The 23855-nt window shown below is 47.5% G+C and overlaps 1 protein-coding gene and 1 long non-coding RNA gene across 11 annotated transcripts in view; one reads left to right on the forward strand and one right to left on the reverse strand.

The window, feature by feature from the left end:
• The first annotated feature begins 314 nt into the window (after positions 1 to 314).
• The window catches only part of Tns3 (tensin 3), a 257261-nt gene continuing 233720 nt past the window's right edge, over positions 315 to 23855 (forward strand). For 3 of the 9 annotated variants that reach the window (XM_035452696.1, XM_035452699.1, XM_035452697.1), the window contains exon 1: positions 15370 to 15519. Coding sequence is in view for 1 of the 9 variants with exons in the window: in XM_035452698.1 (XP_035308589.1) it covers positions 475 to 513 (39 nt within the window). In the remaining 8 variants the exon portion in view is untranslated. Of the gene's footprint in view, positions 514 to 15369; positions 15520 to 15885; positions 16019 to 17915; positions 18067 to 23855 lie in introns of those variants that run through there. The other 6 variants (XM_035452702.1, XM_035452705.1, XM_035452698.1 and 3 more) reach the window with 5 other exon arrangements.
• On the reverse strand, positions 8467 to 14928 carry LOC107980030. 2 transcript variants are annotated; one of them, XR_003479675.2, is made up of 3 exons: positions 14496 to 14923; positions 14250 to 14361; positions 8467 to 9463 (listed from the first exon to the last, which is right to left on the reverse strand). It is a non-coding gene; the product is annotated as an uncharacterized LOC107980030 (long non-coding RNA). The 2 variants fall into 2 exon arrangements; XR_004772366.1 differs by lacking the exon at positions 8467 to 9463 and adding an exon at positions 12982 to 13833 and having other exon boundaries at positions 14496 to 14928.

The raw sequence follows: 23855 nt of genomic DNA on the forward strand, positions 1-23855 counted from the left end.
TCCCCAGCTGCTCCCCCATTCACCGGCTGCCCCATTGCCCCACTCCTCCAAACCCACACTCTGTTCCTGTTGCTTTGAGGACTCCCTGGAGCAGCCCTTCTCACCAAGAATAGAGCTGCTTCCTGGCCAATCTTTGAAGGAAACTTTGTTCCACCTGAGATATATCCAATGCTCCCTGCATGTGGGTGTCCTAAGGGTGACATTCTTTTGGTCACCAGTGAGGCATCCAGATTAAGATTTCACATGTCCACATTTGATCTCATCTCCCGCCCCTGCCCCCGCCCCCCAGGCTAGCTATCTATAGATAATCAGGAAAGTTAAGGGCTTACCTCAAGGCACTTTGAACTTCTTCAGGTCGTTGGTGACCTCACTCCAGGATCACATGATCAACAATAGACTTCTTGGGTAGGTCACTTGAAGGCATGCTTGGAGCAGACTCGTTGAGGGCCTTCAGCTTTCGGACTGCAGAGACAAATGTTCTTCAAAATAACCAAGTGTTGTGGTCACATGAAGGTATGTACCTTGTATCACGGCACAGGTGGATAGGCCATGGGACATGGCTGAAAATAAGGGGTACCAGGTAGGATCGGAGTACCTAGAGAGACTAAAGCACTATGTAGTATGTCTTGTTTCACACTTGATTGACTAGGCTGTCAGCAGCATACACTCAGTGGCTTCACGGCTGAAACTGATCCTCTCACTGGAAGTTCAGAGTCAATGTGTTGGTGGGATTGGCTTCTCCTGCAGCATCTTTCTCTGGCTGCAGCTGCCAGTGTCCTCTCGTGGCCATCTTGTGTGTATGTTCTCATCTTCTCTCATTTGTAGAATATCAGTGAGGTATCATTAGGGCTCAGCTTACATCACTCCTACTTGTGTCAAATGCCTGGTGTACAAAAACTTAAGGGAAGAAAGATGTATTCTTCCCCCAGTCTGAGATTTGAGTCCATTATGGCTGGGGCGGGGCAGGGCGAGGTGGGGTGGGGTGGGGTGCGGTGGAATGGGGTGGTAGTAGTGTGGAATGGTAGGTGATGTGGGGAGGTTGCAAGGGGTGGGATGGCAGAATGGGGTGGTGGTAGCAGTGGTAGAGTGGGGTGTGGTGGAACAGGGTGGTGGAGTGGGGTGGGGTGGAATGGTGATCGTGGGGGTGGGAGTGGGGGCAGAGTGAAGTGTGGTAGAGCAAGGTGGGGGATGGTGGAGAGTAGGGAGTGAGATGGTGGTAGAGGGGTGGGGTAGTAGTGGTGGAGGAGTTAGGTGGTGGTGATTGAGCAACTGGCATCACACCAACCCAGAGATAGAACAGGAAGAGACCAAGGATGGGGATGGATGGAGACACAGGCACACCCATACACATGCATACTCCCGTGAGAGCGCGCACGCACACACACACACACACACACACACACACACACGCACACGCACACGCACACGCACACGCACACGCACACACACTTTATTAAGTGTGGTTGGCTTCCTCTAGCCTGGCCCCACCTACCTCAGTTCTCTAACCTCTCCGAAGTCTATTCAGATGTTGCAGTCATTAGGGTAACTGTCATGGCCTAATTATCTCTGCAAATGCCCTCACAGACACACTATTAATATCATAGGTGTTTATCAGTCTGGTCAAATTGACAGTCAAGTGAATCACCGTGGACTGGGGATGTAGCTTGGTTGGTAGAGAGCTCGCCTAGCATGCGCAAATCCCTCAGTTGAATTGGCAGTATCACAAGTACAGGGCATGGTATATGCACGCCTCTAATCCCAGGACTCTGGAGGTAGAATTAGAAGTTAAAGGTCACCTTTGATTTCATAGGGTTTGAAGGCAGCCTGAGATCCATGTTGACCGTATCTCAAGAAAAAAGAATCACGGCTGGGTGTGGTAGCTCACGCCTTTAATCCCAGCCCTCAAGAAGCCGAGGCAGGTAGATGTCTGTGAGTTGGAGGCCAGCCTAGTTTACAGAGGACAAAGTAAAAAGGCCAGTTACATACTTCCTTTCTTTTTTTAAAAAAAGATTTATTTATTATGTATACAGTGTCTTGTCTGCATGTATGCCTGCAGGGTGGAAGAGGGCACCAGATCTCATTACAGATGGTTGTGAACCTCCATGTGGTTGCTGGGAATTGAACTCAGGACCTCTGGGAAGACCAACCAGTGCTCTTAACCCCTGAGCCCTCTAGCCCCCAGTTACATACTTTCAACATGCAATGCCATGGAATAAACAGCTCCATTCTGAGAGGGTGGACTAGGAGAACATTAAACTCCACAGTTCCATGTTCGATGTCTGGGCACATGGTATCAGGATGCCAGCAGGGAGCTCTAGCAGCCCCATTCTATGCCCCAGCCTGCTATTTGCATCTGCAAGGCTGCTCCCTTAGGCTAGCTGTGTTCCTCTCTGCCATGAACTGTCCTGCTGCTATGACAGTCAGATCTCTGAAATGGTAGGCAGAAACGAATACTTCTTCCCTTGAAGTTATGTGAGGTATTTTGTCACAATGATGAGAAGTCTAACCAGAAGCACTCTAATGACCTATTTACCCTTAATGACCTCTTTAAAGATCTTAACTACCAGCACTTGGTAGCCTGAGGCAGGAAGACCATGAATGAGAGGCTAGCCAGGTCTAAATAGCAAGTTCCAGGACAGCCTGAGCTGTAAGAGCCTGTCCCAAACAATAAACAAACTAAAAGGATCTTAACTCAAATTCTGACACATGGGATGTACTAAGTGAGAACTGGAATCTTTGAGCACAAGCCAGATGACTGTACTGTACTACTTAGTATTTTTTTTTTCTGAATGAAATACTGTGTATACATTTTAAAAAGTTAATAAGCATGTGACAGGCAAATGAAACCTGGGGAGAAATCCTAGCCAGCCTGACCCTGTATTAATCAGAGACGCAATTTACCCACAGGCATTGGCCACAGACAGTTGTGGTAAATCACTTGCTGGTGCCTGGGACTTGCTATTCTCAGTCAAAGCACTAAAAGCCCCACCATCAGACAGAAATCAAGATAAACCACCCCTAACTGATCAGCCCTGGACCAGTCTTCTCAAGTCTTTTGTTTCCTCTGACTCCCTCAAAACTCCAAAGCCCCCTTCACTTTCCAAATCTTGACCGACCTACCCCATAGCTCCCAACCTCCTTTGGTCTTTTCTTCCTTCTCACTGAGTTGGAGTCTCCTGAACTCCCCAAACCATCCACCACTCATGCAAAGCTACACTGGGTCTCTTGCCAATCCAGCTGCCCCCCTCCCTTGAGGCAGGAACTTGGTAGGTAGCCCAGGCTGGCCTTCCACTCCAGATTCTTCTGCCTCAGGCACTCTCCTGGTCATATTGGCACATGCCACCATGCTCAATTCCCTATATAATTTTATTATACATACTAGCTGGGCAAAGAAGAGAGTTTTCTTGAATCTTAATATTTGGAATTCATGACAGATGGTGGTAGTGCACACCTTTAATCCCAGTACTCGGGAGGTGAAAACAGGCAGCTCTCCCTGAGTTCAAGGCCACCCTGGTCTACAGATAGAGTTCCAGGACAGCCAGGGCAGTTACTCAGAGAAACCCTATCTCAAAACAAAACAAACAAACAAACAAACAAACAAACGAAAAACCAAACCGACAACAACAAAGAAGACAAAACAAAAAATATTTGGAATTTTCTCTTCCATCCAACACAGAATAGGTGATAGAGGGCTGCTGTATTCCATGAGTGAGGCCGCATTATTTGTGGATTCCCCTTTAACTTCACGCATTTACATGCACCAACACAAAAGGAAGTAAGGACCTGTCTTTGGAGAATCACCCTGATTTTGATGTTCTGTGTCTGAAGTAGGGCCTCCTTCACTCCAGTAGTTTACTACCTGCAACAGCTACTGCTTCTCAGACAGGAAGTTAAGATGCTCTGAAGGAATGTGGACCTAGCATCCTTCATGGGACATGTGGGTGTATGCTATATGCTGCTTACCACGGGGTCTGACGCTGTGCAGAGGTTACAGACAGCATACTGTGAAAAGCTGGAAGGCTCACCCCAGAAAGGAATGTTGGCAAGAGAAATTATTTACTCAGAAGTTGACATCGAGGCTGGTTGTTGGGACTTTCCACACCATTTAAAAGAATCTTGGCATCCCAAATATGTAGCAAGAACTGACCAGGGCGAAAAATCTGCTTCGTGTCAACTGTTGTTTGGAGAAATGCAATTGGCTTTGCTTGGAAACAGTACCCAAAGTTCACTCAAGTGGGAGCTGGGGAAGTTTTCTGGGGGTGGTAGGATCTAGAGCCCATGGTCTATACTGTGAGACAATTGGAAGACAAGGGGCCAATGTGGCAATCACATATTGTTTAGAAACAATGGCAGGTATTATGAATTCTTTTCTCATTGCAAAAAGTATTCAAGTTCATGGTGGTACACTTGAGAACTGAAGAAAAGCCTATTTTGAGATAAGCAATTGTCTGTAACTACCCACACATAAGGGGACAGGCCTGCTATCACTCCCAGCCTCCGATCTGCCTCTAAGATTCTTTCTCAATATGTTTTTGTTGCTTGATTTTGTTTGACACAGAGTCTCACTATGTTATCTTGGCTGGCCTGATACTCACTACATAGACCAGAGTGGCTTCAAACTCACAGAAATTTGCCTCCTGAGTGCTGAGGGTAAAGGCATGTGCCACCATGCAGGACCTATTTTTAATATATGCCAACATGCCTTTTCTGCCCACTTTTGAATAGTTTGGGCAAAATCTTTTCCCACAAAGAAAATCTTTTGAAGGGACTAGAAAGAAGGCTCAGCAGTTAAGCTCATGTATTTAGATACACGCACGCGCACACACACACACACACACACACACACACACACACACACACACACACACACGCACACACACACAATTACAAAATAGTAAAAACACATGAGGGCCTAAATCCCTCAGAACTGGAATTACAGACAGTTTTGGGTGCTGGGAACTGAACCTAAACAGCCAGCACTTTAAGTACTGGGCTATTTCTCCAACCGGAAGTTATTTTAAAGTTCCAATGCTGTGCTGGCCAAGTTCAGTCTTCCTGGTCCCTGGCAAATGTTAGACAGTAATAGCGCCTCCTCATTGGTGCTGCTGAACAGAACACTCAAGACAGCACATACTTCATCATGTGTAGAAACTTGGCCTGGAGAAAGCCCGGTCTCAGCTTCTCAAGTGTTGCCTGATCCCTGATCTCTCCCAAGCCAGAAGGGACAAGAAGGGACTGGAATCCTTCAATCACAGTTTCTTAAGAGCAGTTAATCCCATGCACAATGTTGGAGCTCTTATGACTATCATCCTGGAAGACCATGCCTCTCAATGCACTGGATGTTAGGTTTCAACATGAATTTTTGAGGGAACATCTTCATTGAACTCCTCATCAGGCTATTAAGAGGATAGAAGAACTACTATCTTTAAAACCTGCAGTCTACTTCTCAGTCACAGTGTGTACTCGGGAAATGTTCATAGATGGTTACATTCTGGTAATTAGAACTGTGAACATTCTCTGTCCCCAAATCTCTGATATATTCTTGGGGACTGAGTCTTAGCCTTTGCTTCATCAAGGGCCCAGGTAAGGTCCAGCACTGGAAATGACTTTATTCTTCTGGAGGGTAACATGGAGCCCTGGGGAAACAGTTTAATTCTGAAACACAAGTGTCAAACCTGTCCCATGGACCACATGATACACTGAAGCAGGTGTAGCTGACTGTGTGTCAAGAGCCTCCCTCATTTTCCAGTCTCTATCCCTGCTCATTTTTCTCGGACATGTGGTGGAAACAGCCTGCTGCCTCAGATTGGCCTCTCATAGTTCATTTTGTTGCTCCAAAGCAACTTAGGAGTGAAAGGGTTTATGTGGCTTACACTTCCATGTCAAAATCCACCATGGAGGGAAGTGAAGACAGGTACACAAGTAGCTACTGAAGGCAGAAACCATGGTGGGATGCTGCCTGCTGGCTGGTTAAGAGGTCCATGTTTAGCTAGCCTTGCCATATAGCCTAGAACCAAGGACCCAGGGAGTGGTACCACCACCCATGGTGGACTGGGCTTTCCTTTCCCTCCTCCCCCCTGAAATAGGGTTTCTCTGTGTAGCTTTGGAGCCTATCCTGGCACTCACTCTGGAGACCAGGCTGGCCTCGAACTCACAGAGAACCGCCTGCCTCTGCCTCCCAAGTGCTAGGATTAAAGGTGTGCACCACCAACGCCCAGCTGGGCTTTCCTACATTAGCAATCGAGACAGTTCTCCAGAGACATGTACACTGAGCAATCTGACCTGGGCAACCCACTCAATAGATATTATTTTCTCAGGTGATTTTAGACTATGCTAACTTGACAGAACTAAAAATGACCTTCTCCAAAGCCACACATGCATGAAGCTTTGTCAACCTAGTCCTAATCATCTTGTTCCACAGCCTCTGCCTTGTTCTCTGCTCAAGTCTAGCCGCCTCCTATGTGACTCAAGGAATCCATGTCCTACCCCATTCCTTCCCTGGATAAGGTTAAAGAGCAGAGGCCAAAGGGTCACAGCTAGCCAGCTTTGCTCCAGGTCAGGGAAGTGATTGTCACCAGAGTGTGCCTCTGTAATGGGATTCTTCCTGGGGCTTTAACCAGATGGTGCTGAATCTGATGCAATGAACAAGGTATATTTATTTGGTTAGAGGTCCCAAGAGGTAGTGCATTCCTCAATGTTTCTGTGCGGATGTCCCAGCCTTACTTTCCTTTCTATTGCTTTATCCTTTTTTGGTTTCCAGTCATAATGTCTAGATTTTAACAAAGGAGCCCCAGGGCAGTCTTTGCTGAAGGTTTGTAGGAGTGATTGCTGCAGTTCTCTGAGTAGAACATTATTTAGAGGGGTTCCCTGGGTTTTCATGCTGCGTAAATGGGAAGAATGAGACGGCCCGGGACATCCACAGTAAATTCTTGACCCAAAGTTGGGCCATTGGAATGTAGCCAGAAACTTGGGCAGGAAAGAAACTAATATGGTGAAGGACTTGATTCTACCTGGAGAAAGATGTAGGAGTCGACTCATGTAGGTCACCTGTCCTATAACCTCAGTGTTCTCATCTGTGACTTACACCTGTGGAGCATGGAGAAGTGGTTTCCAAACTTTTAAAATAGTGTAGAGGGAAAGGCATGGTTGAGAGACCAGAAAGAGATTAATTAAAACCTGGCCCAGAAAGTGTCCGCAGAACAGAAAAGACATTCTATTCCGTACAACCCGTTAGGACAGCTTCCTCCAGCTGTGTGGCGGGAACTTTGCAATGCTCACCATTACCAAATGAGGGCTCCTGGAAAACAGTGCTTCTTCCATAGCCCAGCACCACAAACAGGCTGTTATATTACTCTCATGGCCTCTGCTCTCTGTACACTGCACTAAAGAAACTTGTTTGCTTCTCTTCTTTAAAGGGGAGACTCTTTCACCAACCCATCCAGCCTTCAGTGCACACAGAGCTCTATAGTCAGACAAAGTAATACAAGACACTGATACTGAAAAGGCAAACTGCCATTCCTACCTATAAAGCATATATTCAGTTTAGAAGGCTTCAATCATATTAAGCCATGGAGAAAGGGGACAGCTAAGGGTGATAACTACCAGTGCTAGAGAGCCAAGGAGACACAGCATTTTGGCAGCTTCCATGACTATAGGTCCCTCCCTCCATTTGGTTCTGTGAATAGGATTATGAAGGTCTTGATGCACAGGCAGACTCTAGCAGATTGTGGTTTGTTATCATTTGCCAGAGCTTGAGCTACAGAATGAGGAATCTCTACTTGACACAAATCCTGAAAGCCTGCAAGGCTAGGGGGAAAGTTTTCTTTTAATCATCAAGATTTTCCAGTAGCTTGAATCAAGTAACCAGGCTTGTAAGAGGCCAGTGGCAGCAGGAAAACCATCCAAAAACAGGTGTGTGTGTGTGTGTGTGTGTGTGTGTGTGTGTGTGTGTGTGTGTGGTGCACACACATGGTGTGACCTGCTTTGTTTCAGTTCTTTTGTCTTGGTTGAGCTTGCTCTGGGAGTCAAGGGAAGAACTGAATTTAGGATCTTATGAAGGGAGGTGGGCATTTGGTAGGTGCCTGGTATTCTTGATTAGTTTGGGGCTTTGGAGAGGGGGAGAAAAGAGGGCTAGAAGAGGGCAGCTGAAATTTCCGTGTTTCATCACACTGGACTCTGAAGAATTGGAAAATGGTAATGTAGCTGGTGTTTATTTGCTTATTGTGTCATTTCTAGGAAATGAATACCATGTTAAAAATAATAAGTAAAAGCAGTCATGCCAACAGCTGCAGCCCATCACACTCAACCTCCTAGTCTATGCTAGGGAGCTCGAGGGCCTGAGCAGACAGGGCAAGGGTGTGTGTGTGTGTGTGTGTGTGTGTGTGTGTGTGTGTGTGTGTGTGTGTGTGTTTGTGTGTGTGTTTGTGTGTGTGTGTGTGTGTGTGTGTGTGTGTGTGTGTGTGTATGTATGCGCGTGCACGCGCGCACAAGCGCGCACGCTTGGGGGTGGGGCTGGGAGTGGGGAGTGTGTTTCAGAGTTTGTAGGTTAACAATGGGAAGCCAACAAGATGGCTCAGTGGATACAGGTATCTGGAGACCTGAGTTCAATCCAGAACCAACATAAAGGTAGAAGGAGAGAACCAACTCCACAATTTTGACTTCTGATTTCTGCGTGTGTGTATATACATATATGTGACATTCATGCTCACACAGTAAAATAACATTTTAAGTCAGCAATGGACATATGGGAGCACGATGATCTGCTTTATTCTGATGGTGAAAATGTAATTCACACATATCTTGGAGAACCTGGGGTTTCTTGGGTGCTGTTTGAGAGCTCATTCATTCTGGGATCCAGTGGGATCCAGAGGTCACTGAGACAGAGACGAGGGAGGTGGGCACATGAGTGAGTGTGGTATGATAGTGGTGAGTTTTCCATACAAACAATGTGGACTGGTAATGGGAGAAAGCCTCTGCTTTGTGTATAGAAGACGGAGGTGTCCTGGCATGCCTTCAAAGTCTCGAAAAGTACTAAACACATGCCGTGTGTTTAGTACTTTAGGTTACCTCTCAGACTGTAGGAATCTGTTGGGCCTCCAAAGTTGAGGTATATCCTGCAGAGCCAGATTGGATCGTGGGGGAGCTAAGAACCAATCTGCAGCAGATCCCAATTTTTCCCTTACAATGGCTAAGATATTCAGCTAAATTCTTGCACCAGACAGTCTATTATAGTACCAGAATCTGCTAAAATCACAGATTCCTTTCTTAGGTGGATATTACAAAAAAAAAAAAAAAATCCAGTAACTCCTTTCTCAGAATACATTTCCCGGCCCAGACTGGGAATTCAGAGGATCCAGGATGGAAGTCTGAATGTGTAGCCTTCCTCTCTCCCAAGTGATGTTGGTGATCTTCGAGGTTTGGAATCCAGACATGAAGCAGAATATTGATTTGGCTTTGAGAGGAGCTATGGAAGTAAAAAAGATTCCATTAATGCAATGTCAAACTCGGGTGGATGGGCAGCCAGCTGAGTGTTCTCTAACGGAGTAGTCCTCATGCTCATTATGTAGGCTGGTTCCTGGAATATAAGTGACAGGGGTATTCAGTTGTGATGGCCGATACTTGCACAAAGTACTAAGCACTACACTGAGTTCTATTTGGCATTCAGAAGAGCTGGATTAAGATTGGCCTTGCTCTCTTCATGTTTTATGGAAGAAACTGAGGTACAATGAGGCTAATTAGCTTGCCAAAGCTACAGAGGAGATAAATGGCCACTGTAGCATTTGAGATGTTGCTTCACCCCCGGCTATAAATCCCTGGCTCAAGGTAAGATGGAGAAGACAGAGCTGTGGATAGATGTGGTCCCTAGTGGCTAGATGGAAGATGTAGGTGCTTAGTTTGGCAAGAGATGCCACAGTAAAGACAAAGTGAGGCCCATGCACCCAGACAGGAAGGCCCTTGCACCCTAGGCCTCCAAACAAGAGACAGCACAATGCTCAGAGTTAGGGAAGAGTTCAGGCTATCTTGATTGCCTTTCCTAGTAAGCAATGAAACTGTGTTCTTCTTTTATATCCTGGCACACTATGTAAACAGCAGGATGAGGCAAGGGGTATTATGAGAATTAAAAACATCCCCTGAATGGCCTCTAGTGATTGAGTCTAGGCCAGGGGCCAATGACATCACCATAAGGGTTCAGGAAGCTGTACAAGTCCTACCTGACTCTAGAGAGTTTTCTGGAATAAACAGGTCCAAAGAGTCACAGAAAGGGGAAAATAATGAATGATTTCCAAAACAGAGCCACCCTGCTGACCTAGCTGTCTTCTTACATGAAGGCTAAATACTCCATATTCATTTAACTGCAAAGTACTTTCAAGTGCTTGGTGGGAAGCTGCAAAAAGAACATAATGTTCCCTTGTCTAATTCATAACTGTTTAAATGAAATGAAATTAATACGACGACGAAGCCCCCAGCTGACCATCTAGCTGCTTGGCTATGTATTTCTAGATAGTGTAAAACAAGGCCTACCAAGATTTGAGTTGCTGAGGGGCCATTATCAAACTCATTGTAGATGAGCAGTACTCTTTTCTACCTCCAGCCAATCTCCAAGGCCTATGGGCCTATGCCCTTCTACACAGTTCCACAGCCTGAGCTTTCTCTGTGATACGCCTGTGCTAAGGGCTGTTGGGACACAACCCTATGCTCAGGCTTGAGTTTTAGCAACTTCATTTTGCAGATTAAAAAAAGGAGACTCAGGAGTGTAATGCTTTCCTACCTACCCAGTATGTCCAAGGCCCTGGGTTCCATCCCCAGCACCACAGAAGAAATAGAAAAATCAGAGGTGACTATCATATGGCTCCAGGGTTCTCACTCAAATCTACCTGGATGAGATTAGCAATACTGCTACCTGGCCCTTTTCTTCCTTCCTTCCTTTCTTTCTTTCTTTCTTTCTTTCTTTCTTTCTTTCTTTCTTTCTCTCTCTGAGAAAGTGTTTCTCTGTAAGTTTGGAGGCTGCCCTGGAACTCTCATTGAAGACCAGGCTGGCCTCGAACTCACAGAGATCTGCCTGCCTCTGCCTCCGGAGTGCTGGGATTAAAGGCATACGCCACCAATGCACGGCTTACCTGTGTCTTTCTGTTCTGAACCATGTAACCTACAGCCCTGGTTCCCACAGTCTCAGAGAAAGAAAGGAAGAAAGAAAGAAAGAGAGAGAGAGAGAGAGAGAGAGAGAGAGAGAGAGAGAGAGAGAAAGGAAGGAAGGAAGAAAGAAAGGTAAGGGCCACGGGTGTTTGCTTTTTTGCTAGTTCTTTACTACTGTTGCAAAATCCTTCTGGTGTCATCCCCCTCCCTGGCACAGACTTAGTGCACACACCATGCTTGCAGGGCGCTCTTTTTTATGCAATGTGCATTCTCCCTCTTCCAACCACATTCTCTCCACGATATCTACCCAACTAAAGCATGCTTCTTAGCCTGCTGCTGAATAGATGTTTCCCCAGTACTTCTCCTTAGCTGGTCTACAGCCTTGGGGAGATGTGTTGTGGTCTCATCAGAGGATTGGAAGCAGCTTTCTTAGAAAGGCCTGCTGGCCCCCACTCATTGAACGGCTGGTTTTCACAAAACTGGACAGATCCTATCACTGAAAGTTGTCAAGTCACAGTAATGAACATCTATCAGGAGTGTCATGGTAGAGGCTGAAGGCTCCTCCAACAAGAAGAGTCAGAGATCTCAGATTCATCCAGTGTGACTCACCATGGCTCTATTCACGATCTGCTTTCTGCCTGTGGCTATCCAATCCAGGAACAGAGGGCCTTATAGGACTGCCCCAGGACAATAGTTCTATGAAGATTTATTGAATAAACTCACACTCACCATTCACAGAGAAGCAGAGAGCCCAGGTCCTAGGAAAACTAAAGACCTGAGCCAGCATCTGTTTCCTAGTATCCATGTTCCCAATGTTGTCCCATTCATGTGTGCTTAGGGAATATGGTACTGCATCAACAAGTCTTTCCAGGAAATAGAACCAAAAGAATTTATGTATAAGACAGGATTTATTACAGAGATCAGCTAGTGTTAGATTATGGATGCCAACAAGCCCCAGCATCTGCTGCCCAAAAGCTGCTTAGGCAGGGAAGCTTTGGTGCTGGTGCTGGCAAGTCTCTGTCTGAGAGCCAGAAGTAAGTTGGTCAAGGGCAGGACAGCATGAATTTACTAGCTCAAGAAGAAAGAACATTTGCTCTTCTATCTTTTTTTTTTCCTTAGCCCTCAAAGGACTGGACAATGCTCAACAACATTGGGGAAGACTATCTTTGCTCACTGTGCTGATCCAAATGCCAATATACACTTGGAACACCTTCAAAAGTTTTCCTAAATAATGTTGGTCCAGCAGTTGGTGCAGCCATTATCCTTTTCAGGTTACACATGCAATTGGCTGTAGATCTGTAGGGAGTTCTAGACACAATGTAGACAAAGGGTTGGGCTAGGCTGTAGTGTTTCACATCTGTATAAAAACAACACTTGGGAGGAAGAGGAAAGAAAGGATTGTGAGTTTGAGAACAGTAATGGGCTACACAGTGAGGTCCCATTAAAAAAAAAAAAACTAAATACACAAATAAACAAAAGTGAGGTGAACCTGCTTGGGGCTGGGCAGTGTGGAGCTTGTGCTGTCCAGTTGTGGGTGAGGATCCGCATGTTTGGGAAGACGGAAGGAAGAGAAGAAAGGGCGAAGTGTTCAGTGAAGTTCTTAGGGAATGCCACATCTTAAGGCAAAGCCTTGGCGTGTGTTCATACTCAAACCCTGCTTGCCTCACAGCATACAGGCAATGCTGCTGCCTTGTGTATGTTTCCTGTTGCCATTCAGTAGGTATTTTGGAAAATATTCATTTTTTTTTTTTTTTTTTTTTTTTTTTTAGTGAATGGGGAGCAATAAGGAAAATATCTAAGTCACCAATCTAAGAATAAAAATTAACAAGCTTTTATACAATCCTCAGAGCAAAGACAGAATTACTAAGAAGATTCCAGATTCCGGTTGGGAAGAGTCAAGGAGGCTTCAGAGGGGGGCTGAGAAAGGAAGGAATACCACAAGTGCTTCCAGCCTTACCAGCTCTCTCCCCTGCTGGGGGAACTGGCAGGGAAGGGCCATCTTGGAAGGCTTTTCTTTATAAGTTGGTTTGACACTTAGGTTTTCAAATCTGAAATATTTTTGGAGGGTTAAGCATGGGAAAAAAATGATCTTTTTAGTTGATAATTGCTTATACCTTTTTTTGTTGTTTTTTAAGATTTTGGAAATTCAAAGTCATGACATGTGAAGTGGCCCCATGGTGCTTAGCTCTGGATAGGCCAGGCCCAGGCTATGCATCCAAAAGTTCCTTTGTTCAGTCTGTAGAGGAGATGCATGAACTAGGGAGCTGCCAGACAGCCTGACATGGAGTACTCAGGATACCACAGTGCAGCTTTTCTTTTCATTTGTTTGGTTTTGTTGTTGTTGTTTGTTTTTGAACACTAGAGTTGAATGTAAGAATGGACATTACATGTACTGGTCCCCACTTCACTGTTCCAGAAACAAGTATCAAGTTGGGGTATCTAGCCCCCACTGGAACTACCCCAGCAGTGAGGGGCAGGGTAAGGGTAATAGAGCAGGGAGATCTTAGGAGAGACTCCTGCCAACCTTGCCTGGAGTCTTCCTCATTCTGAGCTATCAAGCACCCTTCAGCATCAGTTCTTATCAAGGGTGGTCTTAACACCTTGTGGAGTTAATTCATGCATCCTTCAGGCAGCAGGGATGGAGCAAGGCAACCCGATGACTCATAAGAGGGCTGGAGAGAGTAGGCAGCTGGTAAAAGCCTGAGTGAATAGCACAGAATCAGGATAGTCTTGGGTCCCTACCTTATAATGCTTTGATCCCATCAGTTGGTTTACCTTGGTCAAGTTAAGTAGGATTTCAGGGTGTTTCCTTATCAGTTCAAAGGGCAAAGTAACAGCTCCTGCCTCACCCCCATGTGTAGCAGGATGGATGTGACTACTTCCCTATGTCCCTCTAGAGGCTCATTTCCAAGCCTTCTGTGCCTCCCCACCCCCACCCCATGCCCACTGGACTCCTAGAGGCAGGGAAAGATCTGCTTCATTCTGCAGGGCCTGCCGCTCAGTACCCAGAAAGCTTCTGCCTCAGGGAAGTAATGACCAGATCCTTCTCCCAATGTTGCTATTTCCCAAAGCTTCGGGGAAGGCATGGTCTCCCCAAAGTTACAAAGGTCTCATACCCCTTTGCCTGGTGGAGGGCAAACTGTGGCCCAGGTTCCGGATTCTCCGTGATGAAATGAGGTTTGGCAGGCTGCTTTTGGATCCAAGGCTTCAATGTTTCTGAAGGCTGCACTGAAAACAGAGTGATCAGATATCAGTTTCCTTACTCTGCTTTTCCACCATTCCTGGCAAGCCTGATTTTCCTTGAAGGCACAATAGGGCAAGAAGGATGGTTCTGGTAACTTGGCATCAGGCAGTGTCCTTACCTAGGTTCGGGTAGGACTCTCAGAGAGTTGTGCCTGGCAGATGCAATTTTTGTCCTCTTCTACAAGATGTAAGGCTACACTGAGTATGTTGCTGGAACTGTACCAGAGATAAAAAAAAAAAAAAAACAGCTGCTGGTATCCACTTGAAACTGAAGGAAATTTCCTTGTGAACTCCAGGGAGGTGCAGTACATCTCATTTCTGTAGAAGTGTTGGAGAGACCATAAAATAGCATGTTGTCCCTTTCCCTATAGTTCACAATGGGGGAAAACTGGGACAGAGGCCCGACCATCGGAATCTTAGGGATGGACAGTCTGTTGGTATGCCCTCATCTGAGAAGGGCTATTCAGGGGATCTTCTTTCTTCTGTGTTTCTGGCTTGCCTCAACCTTGCTCTCTCCTGCCAGGTTCATCTTAAGAAGTCAAAGGACTTCTAGCCAGCGCCTCCACCTCCCCCCCCCCCCGGCTCCGTGCAGGGTGAATTTGGGACCCTGCAGAAGCTGTTGAAGCCTCCTGAGCTTTCCTGTAAAGACTACTGTTTTATACTCGCGTGGCCCCCACTAGATAATAAGCCACACGAGGGTACCATAGGTTTTTCTCCCGGCAGGCACAACACTTAGGCACACGGAATGAAAGAATAAACTGGTTTTGCAGGAATGGGACTCGAACTTCCCTCTCCAGGTGCACTTGGAACTGATGAGCCTCTTGAATACTGGGGCCCGGAGGTGCTTAGGGAGGCCAGCAAGGTGGGAGGGCATTTTAAGAGCTCATCCTTCAGGTCTGGAACCCTGCGGGGGTGGGGGGAATACAGCCCCTGGAAGCGCAGGACATTGTTAGGGTGATGAGACCAGGTGACCGGCAGGGCCCCGGTGCGCGGGCCGTCCGTGGCGATTGCCGGAGCCGCCTCGAGGGGGCCCTGCGGCGGGCGCGGGCCGCCAGCCAGGAGGACGGGCCCGCCCGCGAGCAGCTCGGAGCCCAGCCTAGCTTCGGCCATCGCCCCGCCGGACCGCGCTGCGGGTTCGCCCAGGTACCCGGGCCGGGAGCAGGGCAGGGGCGTCCGCGCGCCGCCACACTCTTTGTTTGAGACCCCGCTTGGGTTCCAGACCCTGGGAGTGCGGGGTCTTGGAGCTGGGACGTAGACGAGCAGGCACCAGATCTGGGCACGGAGACAGTTGAGGGTGCGGGGACAGGGCGCGGGGGGCACCCGGGAAAGGCATTCGGGATCCAGGACTGGGGATGGCCACGGAGTCCGCGGCGATCTGGGGACTGGGGCTCAGTCAAGTCCCCGGGAAAGGACGCGGCGCGGGCCGGCTTGCCAGAGCTGAGCACGGCTGAGGACGCGGCTGGGGCGCAGGGCCGGCAGGGTCCGGGCCGCCGGCGCCGTGCTAGGCGGGCGGGGGCGGAGCAGCTCTATCGCCGCCTCGGCCCAGCGGACTTTGCTCCCTGAGACAGTTAGGGACCGAGAGACGGAGAGCCGCTTGGGGCTGCAATGGGATATCTCGGGACTTTACTCCCGCCTTTTCCAGGCAAGTGCCCTGTGCGCCTCTTTCCCTTTCCTTTCGATTGCTTGGGAGGCAGGGGTCCCATCGCGCCTTTTCCCATCCCTCGGAGTAGGGGTGCAGGCGCAGGCCGGGGTGGGGGGGCACCTGTGACACGTGCCTCCTGGCACGCGGGCGCAGTAGCTGACAAGTAAGAGGGAGGGTCCTGGGCTCCGGGTCTCTGTGCAGTGCTGTGTTCTGCCACTAAGGACATTTGTTTGAACTGATTTGGGAGTCCATGCTGCGGGAAGAGACCCTGAACTCCGTCCTTCCCCCACTGGCATTCTGGCCAGTGCCAGCAGGTGATCCGGACTCCCTAGTGTGACTGAACACAAAAAGTTCCCTCTAGGGCTTGGGGCCAAGTTCCCTCTAGGGCTTGGGGCCAGCGGAGTGCACTATCGAATGCGATCACAACTGATTGGGACGCCCCAGGCACTGTCACAGCCCACTACAACTTGTTTTCTGAGGTGTGCCTCCTGACCCGAATGTCTAGAACTTTAAAAACACACCCCAAACTGGGAATACAGAAGTTACTGTTGTAATACTGTATAGTCAGCCCAACAGAGCTAACTCTTTTGACATTTTGGTACATTTCCTTCAGGCTTTCGTCTGTTCATATTAATTCTTTTAAAAAGTGCTTTTAGTTCTTTGCTTTTAAATGAGATTTGAGTGTCCTTGTGATTTTGGTGCCTCCCTCTTTGGGGACTATGAGGTTATATTTGCAAATCAATCAACAAGTGTTAAGAAAGACTTTTCTGTGCTGAGACCTTGAGGACCAGGAAGGGGGTGGAGTTGGCTGCCGCTGGAAGATGGAGGAGGCTAGGCCAGGACTTAGAGTGAGTATTAGAGAGTGTCTATAAGTGCGTGGGGGTAGGGCGGAGGGGGGCAGGGAGGTACATTTTCCGGGTCCTGGGGAGCTAACTGGGGCAATTGGCAAGCTAGACCTCAGACAAAGTCATGGTGACCCCCCAGAGTGGTACAAGGCCAATAAAGACTGGTGGCTGAGCTTACTAAACTCTGTATGTATTCATTTCCAAGTGACTCTTGGAAGGAAGACAGAAGGGGGATTATCACACTATTTTGCACATGGGTAAAGAAATGCCATGTATCCTGTTCGTGATGTTGAAGTGTGGTGGGGTAGCTAGGGGTTATGGGAGAGAGAACGCCTGCGTTCTGTGCTCCCCCTCCTTCAGGTGGGCTGCCACTGCTCCTCCGTCAATTGGATGTGAATGCTTGTTCATACAGTGCATCCTCCACGGAGGCTAGCCCTTTGCCTATCAGTGGCAGCAGCTGAGTTATTTCTATACAAACCATAACCAGCAAGAAGATAGGAAAGCGGTTGCTTCAGGGACTCCATGCTTCTGAGTGCAAACTGACTAGCTTTTACAAAGTGTCTCTCTGGCCTGCTGTGCTTTGAAACTGAGTTACTTGCAAATGTTGATTCCATACCTCAAGTTCATAAGGTCAGATATGTTACTATGCTGCAGGAGGCACTAAGGGGGTTGTTGGTTGTACCATAGCCATAACCCGGGAAGGAGGTCATAATACAAGAAGGTTCAGTGGAGGATACCCAAGGGGAAGACATTTGACCTCTGTCTGGCAGTCGAAGCTTCTATCTGCCCAGGACACAAGGATCCATTTTACAGATGCGGAGAATTACAAGCAAATTTCCAAAACCCTGGAGCTACTAGTGGTCTGTCTGCTTGTGACCTGCCCCTGGCTGTGCGTTTTGTTGCTTAGGATCAGCGTGTTTGAAGCAAAGGACACATGCAAGGGAAGTTTGTTCTGACCTTGTGTTTGAACTTGAACGTGGGAGGGCTGGGTGCTAGCTACTAGCAAAAAAAAAAAAAAAAAAAAAAGCTCCTGGTTTTTATTTTTGTAAACAGAATGCTCTTTACAGGATCATACCACCTGCTAGGTGGTCAGAGGCATTGCCCACTGGCCCTCCTTGTGGAACCCTGAAAAGCAATGGGGAACAGGTGGGTCTTCAGCCCAGCTGGAAAGAAGCCTTCCAGCAGTGACCTGAAGACATACAGGTAGCCGCATATACTCACAGTCGTTTGCTGCCATTTCTGCTTGTCTAGAATAAAGGGGTTTGGTTAGCTGCTTAAGTAGGCATTTGGTTAACTGGTGGCAACCCTTCACTTCCCAGAGAGGAGAGTGTTATCAGTCAGAGCAGTTACTGCTAATGAACACAGTGAAGCAGATGTATCTTCATTGGAGTCTCCACGTGGAACTGGTGTTTAAATTCCTTACAGTGAGTAAGAAGAAAGGTGTACTTCATTTCAGAACCCACAAGGATGGGGTGTATCTTTTGGTGGAGCTCTTGTGTAGCTATGAGAGCTTGGGTTCAATCACCAGGACTACAGAAGGAATTAGGGTTTAAACAGAGTAAATCCCAAGACAAGATGCATGCATCCATTCTTATTGAGCATGAGTTTGGAGTTGTATTTTGTCATATCTACCCCCGTGTTCCATACGTGTATAGTTTGCTGAGTGCAAACTTAGGGAGAGCAACATTGATTTTCTTGATGCTTGTTTCTTGTAAAAGTATAAGATGTACATTCCCAAGTTTCTTGGAAGTTTCTTTTGAAGTCTTTGCATCAGGAGTGTGGGACATGTGCCCAGCTCAGAGTCCCCCGGGTGGTCCTCAGTGTCTGTGTCAGGTCTTCCTGTGGCACAAACTACATTCACACAGAACATCTATTCGCAGAGAACGTTTTTGTTTATATTTTTTGAGATGGGATCTTGCTACATAGCTTATGCAGCCTTGGACTCTTGGTGATCCTGCTGCAGTATCCTCCTAAAGAGCTGGAATTACAGACATGAGCCCACCATGCCTGGTTCTGGTTCCTATTTTGTACCTGTCCCCAGAATAGTCATGTTTTAGGTTCCTCATGTGGTGGCACAGATGTCCAGTGGGGACTACCTCTGCCACACAAGGAAAGGCAGTGAAGAGGGGGGTATCCATGATTGGGGCCATCTTGCTTGCTTAGGACATGAAAGCCCCCAGAATGCTGCAGTGTGTCAGGAAGGGGGGCAATTTTCTTTTTCAACTCTTTACATTTACTTACTTGCTTACTTATTCTGTATGAGGTTTGTGCATGCATGTTCATGCCCATATGTTTTGTGATCTGTGAGAAGGCCAAAGGACAACTTGCTGAAGTCAGTTCTTTGCTTCCATCATGTAGGTTCCAGAGATTGATCTCAGGTAATCAGGCAGACACTCTTACCTGCTGAGCCATCTTGCTGGACCCAAGAGGCAATTCTTGAGGGTCATCTATAGATTTCCAAAACATGTACTGATCTTTTAAGAAGAGAGCAATAAGCTGGCTTTAATATGTTTTGTCTCAAACACGTAACCGTAATGGAAGATTACGCTGGAAGGGTTATGCCAGTGAACTGCAAAAGTTTCCCTGTGAGGTACCTGTCCAGGATGGTTCAGGCGTTCCTTGGAGGCATCAGCCAACAAGTTTGGACCTTTATCTCTGTGTCCACCCCAAGCTGGGGAGCACCTCATTCCCCAGTGCTTATGGCTCGTGCTGGCTTCTCCCCCTGCACACAGTCTGATTTCTCATGTTGATTGTCTCCATTTTCTGGAAGAGACAGCAAGTGTTAGAGAGTGTCAGTAAACTGCTCGCACCATGGATGGCAGGTTCTCCATGAGTCCAGTGTCTTGCAGTTCTTGGTGTGCTGGCTCTGATGAGGGACTTCCTCAGCCCCTGGGAGGGCTGCCTCACCCTGTTTGGATGGACTGGCCTGGCTCAGCTGCTGCTGCCAGAACTCTGGTCCCAGCTGCTTCCTCAGACACGGAGGCCAGCTTTTCTTTACATCTCTCTTCCTTCCTTTCAGCTCTAATTATGGCACATTAAGTTACTGGGTCTTCCTCTTCCTTTTCTCTTTGGAGAGAGAGAGAGAGATAATCACAGCCATACACCCTTACAGGCAGGATTTGCTTCTTTTTCAAAGATACTAGAAGATATCTTTGGTAATTCTGATCACAGCTGTCCAAGGAGAGCCCAGGAAGTTTTAACCTGGGTATGTGCTAATGTCTGAAAGGCAAACCACACTCCGTAGACCAGGGCATACTTCCAAGTAGATGAAAGTATTGCCTCCTTAGCAAACAGTGTGATATGCCTCATGTGTAGGTTGTATTTATTTACTTATTTTAAAATATCTATTTTTATTTTATATGTGTGAGTGCTTGCCAGCATGTGTTTATGTGTACCATGTGCATGCCACAGCCAAGTCGTTGTGAGCCACAATGTGAGGACTGGAACAGAACTCAGATCCTTTGCAAAAAGCTAGTACCTTAACCGCTGAGCCATCTCTCCAGCCCTTGTGTGGAGGTTTTGTTTTGTTTTTTTGTTTTGTTTTTTGGAACTGCTATAAGAAATAGGGACCAAGACCTGATGCTTTTAATGTACCAGGAACCAGTAGTTGGGAGATAAAAAGAAATCACTCTGGAATTGTGGGCAGAGCCTTGTATGTTGCTTCTCCTTTTACAGGCGAGCTGGTCTCCTCCAGGCTCACAGGAGCCTGTTATTTCCCGCCAGAGGGTTCAGGAATCCTGGCTCTCCTCATTACTTTGGAGCACAGCTGCAGTTTGCAGCCTCACTGTGGGCCCACAATAAACTGCAAGCCCACATCTGGCCTGCCGGCGGGCGGGCAAGCAGCCCTGAGGCCACACTGGGCCATTAGCCAGGGTGTCTGAGCCTGTACACATTCCTTCCAGAACAAAGGCCTCCCTCGGCCTGGTCCTGGCGTTCTTCTCTACTTTAGTAATCCATCACCTTCCTCAGAGGCTCCCTTACTCTGTGCTGGCCATTTTGAAAATAGATCAGAAATGTGCACAGGGAACTAAACAGATCAGCCTCTGGCATCTCACAAACCTGAAGTAAAACTTCAGGCCTCACTATCCCTCTCCTGATGTCCAGGCACTGCCAGCAGGGCAGGGTCCTGGGTAGCTGTGGCTCTTGCTGCTACTGGCTTCAGGTCCAATACTTTGGTCCTGCTAAATTCCCCGTGCTGAATGGGTCTGAAAAGCAGTCAGCCTGCTGCTGGGAGGACTTCCTGGTTTGGGGTGTGTTGTCAGATCCCTGTCTGGAAAGGGAGACTGGTTTGCACAGGGAGGTCAGAGTGACAGAGGATGGGGACAGAAGTGTTTAGTTTGACTCCTGCAAACACCTGCAGAGTCAGGTTCTCAAGGGTAGAGGAAAGGCAGGCTTTGTGTATGGGTGGGGGCTGGGCTGGCATTCAGGGGGCTGTTGGGAATGTGTTGTCCTGAGTTTTACTCTTGAGGTAATGGATGCGTTTTTTGCTTTTTAGCTGCCTTTTGACTATGTTTCTATAAAACTTGCCCTTGTTGTAGACTCTGAGGTTAGAAAAATGCTAAGGAAGCTGGTTCAGTGTCTTCTGTCAGTCAGCTTTCTGTCATCGTGGCAACACACCCAAGAACATCTGTGTCAGGGAGGAACATTTTATTTTGTCTTATGCTGTTGGAGAGTTTGGCTCATGGACAGTTGGCCTGTGGCAGTGGAGCAGCATCACGGTAGGGAGTTTGGTCTGGCAACCTGGAAACAGCTAAAGAGAAAGACTCCCCCAAAGGGTCCCGATATCCCCTTCAAGGACATGCCCCACATGGCCTAACTTCCTCACCTCAGTCTCCTGAAGGTTCTACCAGCTCCTGATAGCACCACAGTTTGGAGACCAACCCTTTAACACTTTGGGCCCTTTCGGGGATGTTTAAGATACAAGTCTATTTGCGAGATCCTGTGTTTCCTGAGATTTTTCAGTTGACCAAGCTCAGCTCCTTCTATTTTACTTCATATCCTGCATGTAAAAACATTGTGGCAGCTTAAGCATTTTCCACTCTGAAAATAATGGCATAAACAGGCCTGCTGTTGACAGTCTGTGTGGGGCTTAGCTGTCTTTCTGTTGGTCATGACTGGTGTGTATCTTTGCACGTACATTTTTAGGCAGATCCTAGCTAGTCATATTCCTGGGAAGCTTTCTGGTGGGCTGAAATAAAAGAACTGAAACTTTCTTTTTCACTGTGAGAAAATCCATGTGATGTAAACATTAACATTTTAATCATTAAAAGTGTATAGCTCAGTGCTTCTCAGTGCTTTCCCATTGTTGTGCAGCCATCTGCACCGTGGGTCTCCAGAACTCTGCATCATGCAAAACCACTTTTTTCTCTGTTTCTCTCCCCCACTTCCTGGCAGCTCCCATTCTTATTCCTGTCACCATGAGGACTGTTCCAAGGTCCTCCTGGAAGTGGACCCACCCAACATTTCTCCTGTGACTGGCGTATTTTACATAGTACAATGCTTTGAAGAAACATCTATGTTATTTATAGTGCATGTCAGCTGTCCTTCCTTCCCTCCTTCCCTCCATTCCTTCCTTCTTCAGGCCTAATAGTACTCCATTGTGGATCCACCATGTCTTATTGGTCCAGTTGTCAGGTAATGGCACTAAAACTGCTTCACCTTTGGGTAATGAGAGATAATGCTACTGTGGATATGGCTGTGTTGTTCCAGCTCTCTGTTCTTCTGTTAGAAGTAACCAAGAAGCAACCTCAGGTCCTTGGAGTTCTTTGACCTGGCCAAACTGCAGCTAAATACTGTATGATCACTGGCTTCTCACTGCCCACCCACTATCCTCAAGCCCTTGCTTGGCATCCACAGGGTAAAACCCAGGCCTGCAGGAAAAGGATGAAGGAGGCCTCTTACCAAGTTGTTTAGACAGATTGCATAAACTTGGTGATTAATGGAATGAGAAAGAGGGAAGAATGTCTTTCATTGAGAGAAGGAGAGAGAGAAAGAGAGAGAGAGAGAGAGAGAGAGAGAGAGAGAGAGAGAGAGAGAGAGACTAAGCAAGCACCTTTAGAGCTGCTCAGTTTTATTTTAAATCAAAAGGGTCTGACTTTGTTTCATGAGAATGGTTTTAATTTGGATAAATGGTTCAGTCTGGGAACCACATGCCAGCACTTATGATCTATGAACGCAATTACACAGGGTTACCTCAGCCGAGATTTGGGAGGGAATAAGGCAGAGCCTTGCTTGCCCTGGTTTGGCTCTCTTGAGTGGCACTGGAGGCCTCAGAGTCGCTAGGAGGAGGCAGCTTTTGATCAGTATGAGGAGTTCGCTGGGATCAGCAGCAAGAGCACAACCATAACACTCTCACGGCTGGCGCTGGTTAATTTTTACTCTCTAAGAATGCATTCACAATTCCAAGTCAGGAGTGTCAACAAATGGACTCCTGTCCCCTTTGGAACATACTGCACCAGAATTCCCAGCACGAGCATTTGCACAATTGGAAGGAGGAGGGACACTCATCATCCTCATGTTCACCCAGGTTGTTCTAGGCTCCTGGTGCAGGTGGGAATGTGGGCTCAAGGGAGAGAGCTGATCTACATGGGTGGTCAGCTCTAGCTTCCGTCCAAGGAGAGGTTGAAGGAGATGGGGCCACATGGGTACAGGGACAGTGAAGATGAAGCCCCAGGCAACCACCTAGTGTAGCCAAGGGAAACTGCAGAAGGCCAAGGAGAACGGGAAGATTCAGAAGAGGATTCCGCCTATCAGCTCGGGGAATGAGGTGGGGCATAGGGCAGCTCCCCACACTGCTTGCACTATTGTGGCTGACAAATCTCCATCAGTACCCAGTGATCTCAGAGAGGCGGAGGGACCTTAGAGAAGGTGGTCACGAGGGATCTTAAGGGTGGGAGGCGGCGATCCAAGAGTGCAGACTGTGAAGCAAGAACAGCTATCATCTTGCTGGCTTATGGAAAGCCTGGTTTCTGTCATGTTTCCACAGTAAAGAA

Source organism: Cricetulus griseus (genome assembly GCF_003668045.3).
Source record: "Cricetulus griseus strain 17A/GY chromosome 1 unlocalized genomic scaffold, alternate assembly CriGri-PICRH-1.0 chr1_1, whole genome shotgun sequence".
Lineage (NCBI taxonomy): Eukaryota > Metazoa > Chordata > Mammalia > Rodentia > Cricetidae > Cricetulus > Cricetulus griseus.